This window comes from Emys orbicularis, chromosome 4, assembly GCF_028017835.1.
Source record: "Emys orbicularis isolate rEmyOrb1 chromosome 4, rEmyOrb1.hap1, whole genome shotgun sequence".
In the NCBI taxonomy this organism is placed as follows: Eukaryota; Metazoa; Chordata; order Testudines; family Emydidae; genus Emys; species Emys orbicularis.
Window position 1 is genome coordinate 36,702,124 of NC_088686.1, and position 6,720 is coordinate 36,708,843.

Sequence of the window (6,720 nt, forward strand, 5' to 3'; positions counted from 1 at the left end):
AAGTGTCTGATGCTTTTTTGTTTCCATCCATATCAGAAAAAAAACAAAAAAAAAAACCACCACTGAAACAGCCTCTCTGGTAGCACTTCAGAACTCCCACTTCTAGGTGGAACCAGGAAATACAGAGACAGGTGAGAGTGACAAATGGGGAACAGAGTTACTCCAACTTGTTTGAACCTCAGTAGAAGTTCATTATGAGTTTGGGTGAGAGGGTTGTACTCATTTTATCAGAACTGGCTTTGCCCATCCCTAGTGACCCTGTTTTAATGAACTTATGTCCCATACTACAGGACTACCTAGGGACCTACATCCTTCAGACAGTTTTGACAGCAAAGTGGTTAATGTTTGAAGAATGAGTCTCTCTATCCTTTGCCATGGCATTGGGTTCTTATTGTACAACCCTGTACAGTACTTCAGCAATATTTTTTTTAAAGATTTAAAAAGCAAAGAGTTACAAAACCATTTGCAATTAACTTGAAATAGAAAAGATAGCACTTTTTTTAAATCCCATTATATAGTACACCGTATAAATTACAGAGTATTCAAATGCACAAATGCATCTGTGTAACATTTATCAAATGTAATTTTTTTGTGTGTGTATTTTTTTTCCAGAGTTTTTGCTCGTAGTTCTATGCATCTCGCTTTCCCCTCACTATCACGTATGACAGTGTTCCAGATCTGAGACACTGCTGTTGCAGTATCGCATGTTGTTGGGGATGTGGCAGTCTGTGTAGTTAATTCCCCCGTTTGGGGTATAAATGGGCTGCAGTCTAAAATCTCCTTTAAGGAGCTGATCATTATTTAAGGAGACAATCTGGAAGCTGGTTTCCGTCATCTCCAGGATGGAGTTGTCCTTCTTGGTCCCCGCCTCACAATAGTCATCTTTCCGCCGGCCCCGGTTGTATTTCCACTTCTGGGAGGTGTAGCGCCCCTTTTTATGCATGTGCCAGCAAAAGATGCTGAGCAGGACCACAAGAACAAATATCACTGCACCTCCAATCAAGCCTGCCAGCAAAAAGGGGGAGCCCATATTCTGAGAAGTCGTCTGCTCATGGCTGGAGGCTGTGTTGCTGCCATTGTTTAAGTGGGAAGCCTTGGTTGTGGCTTCTGAACAGACAGTGTCTTCTCCAGCTCGGTAATTATTAAAAGCATCCAGTGGAACCAAACAAATCCGATAAGTGGATTTGGGTTCAAGATTCACCAAGCTTAAGTGTTGTTTTTCACCACTTACTATCCGTTCCTGGACAATGCCCCCTACCAGGCTGTGGCCCATTTTAACCCATGTGAGTTTGTACGCCATCACGGTAAAAAGGGACAGCCAGTTGACTTGGATGCAAGTGTCATTCACAAAATGGATGGAGAGTTGGATCCTTTCGGAAATGGGAGGTGTCACCATTTCTCCGCCCTCCCTGTCAGGCACAGTGGGGAGTGTGGATGTGATGGGTGGGAGAGGACTGTATTTATCACTTGGAGTTGGAACTGATGAAGTGGGAACCAGTGTGGTTGGCAAGGTGGTAGCAGGGGCTGGGGTGATAAGTGGCAGACCAGGAGTGGTGGTGGGGCATGACAACATATTCATATTGAGCTCCCTGACAGCCATACCTCGGACCTGTTCTGGTCCCTGGCACATAAAACCCCGGACATTGATGGATGAGGGAATAAATTTGAGCCATTCAGTGACCCATTTAATACTGCAGTCACATAACCAGGGATTATTCCGCGCAGTGAGCTGCTTCAGGTTGTGGAGGTTATCAAAGACCCCTTTCACCAGCATCCGGAGCTGATTGTTGGAAATATCAAGCCGCTCCAGCTTGTGGAGGTTTGAAAAGGCTGAAAGTGGTATGTGGGTTATCTGGTTGTCCTGCAGGTAAAGCCTCAGCAGATGTGTACCTGGAAGATCAGGGGGAGGGTAGGATAGTGAATTCCGTACTATTGAGAATTCCTTGAGCTTGGTCAGATGGCTGAAGGTGCCCTCAGCTATACCTTTATTGGTAAGGAGATTGCCATCCACAATAAGACGTTCCAAGCTCGTGAGATTCTGGAAGGCCATGTCTGAAATTATGGCAATTCGGTTTTCATCAACTCGTAATTCTTGTAAGTCCACTGGAAGGCCAACTGGTACACTGCTCAAGTGATTCTTAGACAAGAACAGAAGCTTGAGGCTGACAGCTTCCCGAAATGCTCCATCCTCAACCCCTACAGTAGAGATGGAGTTGTCATCTAGGTGCAGCTCTTCCAGCTTCAGGAGCTGGGCCAGGGCAGCCCGAGAAATGGTTTGAATGTTGTTTTCCTGCAGGTGAAGAACCCTGACATTCTTGGGCAGGTTCATGGGAAACTCATCCAATTGGTTGCCATATAGGTAGACCGTGTGCACAGACTGGACGTTGTGCAGCTCTGCAGGGAATCCAGCATTATTAATTTGGTTATTGTGGAGGTAGAGTACGGTTACACCCTCCGGTATCCCAAGAGGCACTGAGGTCAAGCTTCGCTCATTACAGTAGACAAAGTTTCGGTCACAGCGGCACACATTTGGACAGGCCAGAGTTTTGGAGACCTGCATGCAGAGCCCCAGGGAAATTATGAGCCAGGATTTCAGGAAAGCAGCCCAATCTTTGGGCCACATTCTCGTCCACAGGCCCATTTTGAACTTAAAGAAACAGAATACCAAAGAAAGAGAAATTAAAACAATGATAAAGAACAGGTAGTGAAAACTCAGATTGTTGGAATCGGCTTGTATTTGTGTCCAGTGATCAGGTCAGAGGTAAAGTCCAGGAGGCTAACTGTGAAATAATCCTTTTATGATTGGCCTTCTGCTCTTCATAGGAAAGCCACAGTCTGATTAGCCAGGGTTACACACTTTGCTGCCTTCCTCCATGTGTGCTGAAAGAAGCAATAGCTGTGTCTTTCAAGGTAAGCAACCGGCAATTTAAAGCTACCAAAAGTCATCAGGAGAAAGGTTGGCTGGACCAGTAGTTCCTTTCTCTGAAGCAACGTAGTGGTGCACTCAGCTTTCTTCAGCCTCCAAGGTCTTCATTTCAGCTTGATGATGGATCTGAGAAGCCTGTTAAAGAAAAGCAAGAGAGGAAATTAAATAACATGATATGTTTAATAGAGAAGAACATCAATGGAAGAATATTCTGTTCACACAGCATATAACTCTTGTGGCATTTTGGAAATAGCTATGCTATTAAACAGTGGGCTAATATTACTACAGAAATATTCTAATAATAGATTAGATCCAAACCCCTTTGCGGTGATGGAAGTGCAATGAAAATTAACCACTTCACTGTCAAAAGCTGAGACTGAAAGTGTTAGTTAGCGTCACTAATAAAGTGCATTATTCAGTCTCCTGAAGGCTACACTAATAACACATTAAGAATTGGATTTCTTTGCTTGCAATATTAGGAGGGATTCTTTTCCCAGACTGATGAATTTTCTCACTCTGATAGACATAAAATGATTGGGGGGGAAAGTGAGCTGATCCACTAGCAAATGGAACTGTGGCATTAGCTACTTTGTTATCATATTTGATATCAGATTTGTTTTATCCATTTATTGTCCCACAAGGAAAACTCCTAATCTATTTTCAGCCAGGGGGAAGAGGGGAGTACAGAACATAAATATTCTTACAAAGGAGTCCATAGATGGCCTTCTCACTACAAGCCATACAGCTTAAAGATGTGCAACCACCCGGTGTTCGTTTCTGCTTCTAAGCTACATGCTGTGAATGTTTGTTACATTGACAGAGTATATGAAAATTGGGACTAGTTTGTAAAGAAAAGTCTTTGGAAAGCCAATGCAGTGAGTACAAATCACAGTTCTTATGATGTTGTCATGATATTTAATTTACATCATTTCATTCCAACCCTTTTTATTCCCCACAGTGATCTGTTCTATATATTCACATGAGGTGAAAGGGTCTATTGTAAAAAATGGATCAGACTTTCATTTGTGCACAAGTCCAACTCCTGAGCGCACAGACCCTAATGAATGTGTACAATCCATGATTTCAGTGAGGTTTGGATCAGTTCCTTATGTTTGCCTATAACATTCTCAGATTCTTGTCCTACCATGATCTATTTAACATATTAAAACTCATACATTTTATTTTTAAAAGGCTTAAGTATTTTCTCCTTTTGAAAAAGAAAAAAGAAATTGACTCTGTCTCTTTGAGTCAATAAGAGGTATGTCATTGACATCAATGGGAAGAGGATCAAGCCCTAATTAATGAATCACACTGTATGCTTTTTCTTTTCATTTAATCTCCTTTTCTAATCTGTTCTGTTCAGATCTCTCCATATTCCCATGTACAGGGCCGGCTCCAGGCACCAGTGAAGGAAGCAGGTGCTTGGGGCGGCTAATGGAAAGGGGCGGCATGTGTGGGTCTTCGGTGGCAATTCGGCGGCGGGTCCCTCTCGGAGGGAAGGACCTGCCACTGAATTGCCATCGAAGAATGAAGCGGCGTGGTAGAGCTGCCGCCAAAGTGCTGCCGATCGTGGCTTTATCTTTTTTTTTGCTTCGCTGTTTGGGGCGGCAAAAAAGCTGGAGCCGGCCCTGCCCATGTACTTCCTTCTCTGCCCCAGTGCACTCTAAGTATCTACAATTTCACCTTAATGGATTATCAGCAGATCATCTGAGTATTTTTACTAAAACTATCAGCAGTGAAATAGTTAATAATGCTGACACTCACACTGACATCATTAGACTTAACAACTAATATTCCATTGAGAGGAATACGGTAGTTTACACCTGTCAAAGTTATTATTTTATGATATCAGCAGAGATTCAGAAATGCAACACTGTAGCAGTTCATATTTGGAGGGTTTTCTTTGCAACCATGAAAGTTAGAAACTTATTTTATTTAAAATGAAGCTTAGATTCTGCTACATAGGTCTATGACAGAGGGTGGATTCTGCAGAAAATTCCTTTGCACTAGAATACATGAGATTTTGAACATATGTTTTTTCTCCCCTGCTTGTGTCTCTTAATTTCTCTCTCCTTATGATATTATTTATTATTCAACTTTATAACTGAATTATTTAACTCTGTAAAGCAATTTGGAATACAGTAGCTATGAAAGATACTTCATGAGTAGGGCCCTTCGTTTTCAGTTTTTATTTTATTTAATTTTTCCTGGGAATTTATCAGTGTTTATTACCACAACAACAAAAACAGGTGAAAATCAGTGCAAAAAACTATTAATAATTTTTCTGGATAAATATCAGGGTTTATTTTGGTGGACGGAAAGAAGGGGGAAAGTATTTAGTAGATTAATGCTTTGAATTCCGTTGATCAATGTGATTTGCCGCAGAACAAAAACAGAACTCAAAACACAAGGCCAACTCTGAGTTTAAGAAAACAATATATCTCTAATACCCAAATAAAACTTTTCATTTGAATAAACAGTTTACTGTTGTAGACTTAGAACTATTAGCCTATAAATGTTTACATTTAATAATTGGGCCACATCCTTAGCAGCACATTCACTGAACTTCAGCCTTTTCTCCTGTTTTTGTCTTTTTAAAACTTTCAAATACTTCCTCGTGTTCTGAAACGTATTCTGATACAGACTTTTGTTTTCTTCCCATTTTAGCGTGTCAGATCTTTAAACCATTATCTGCTAACAGCTTGAAATGTGTGTGTGATGGGAGTAAGATTCATCAGTACATTCAGATGCTCATGCCCTTCAAAGATTGTGTACATGCCTGTTTGTTTATTGTGTGTATCTTCTAGACTAACACATAGCCTTACTTCAACAGGCAGCTTTGCATATACACACAGACTAATGTATTATTGTAATACATATATCTCATGCAATGTATTGTATTTTCCTACTAAAACAAGTAATTTTTATGTATTTGAATTATACAAAAGTAGGGTGAAAATCAGAAAAAAATGAATAATACTTTTTGTAAAACCCAGTAATTTTTTGGTAAAAATCGTTTTAAACTGAAAACGAAGGAGCTTATACATGAGGTAGTGTTGCCTTGTTAAAGCTACAGTGTCCCTAATACTTAAGCCTCTGTACAGATTTTTTTTAAATAATTGCATTACCCTACCACACCTTGCTTAACGAAATCTGAAATTCGTGAGCCAAATCCTGAGGTGCTGATTATCCATTGACCTCAGCTGAAATTGCAGGTGCTCGGTTCTTTTCAGGCTTTGGCCCAAAATACAACTGTTGAAAGAATGTCTCTTCAAAAAGAAATATGAGTAATTACAATAGGCACTCAGTATGGTATTGAGGGGCACAGGAAAACCTAGCTAGATAAGAATATCCTCTTTAAAAACCGTTGTCTCTTTTCAAATAGCATAGTGGCATCCATCTCTAAATGTAGTGCAAGAAATTTAATTCAGGAGCAAACAGCATCTTAAAGCTTATACCTGTACTTCTGCCATACACTGTACAGTGTCCCCCAAATGCTGCCCTTGGGAACACTACGGCTTGGGAGTTTAGTAACTGTGTTTTGGAGCCGAGATATTATAACCTTACAACAGGAAACTTTGTACTTGAAGATTATTGTGGTTATTTAGAAGGCTCATCAGGTATCAGCCCCTAGGCTAAAACAGTCAGAGCTAAAAAGCAAGCACCAGAATAGTCTCCTAGCTTATTATTATGCATCCAAATGATAAATTTACCACATGCCTCTACTCTAAGCCATGCTCCTATAGAAACAGAAAGATTAGTTAACCTGCTGCTCAAGGCTTTGCTCTCTTGCA

General features: G+C 40.7%; 1 protein-coding gene across 1 annotated transcript; it reads right to left on the reverse strand.

Moving 5' to 3' along the window:
- Window positions 1-655: 655 nt before the first annotated feature.
- On the reverse strand, window positions 656-2,641 carry FLRT2 (fibronectin leucine rich transmembrane protein 2). Its single transcript, XM_065404045.1, has one exon. The coding sequence runs from the start codon at window positions 2,639-2,641 to the stop codon at window positions 656-658; it is 1,986 nt and encodes a 661-aa protein (XP_065260117.1).
- Between the last annotated feature and the right edge of the window lie 4,079 nt (window positions 2,642-6,720).

Coding starts and splice junctions, on each gene's coding strand:
- FLRT2 (XM_065404045.1), bottom strand. CDS start 2,641: ATGGGCCTGTGGACGAGAATGTGGCCCAAAGATTGGGCTGCTTTCCTG.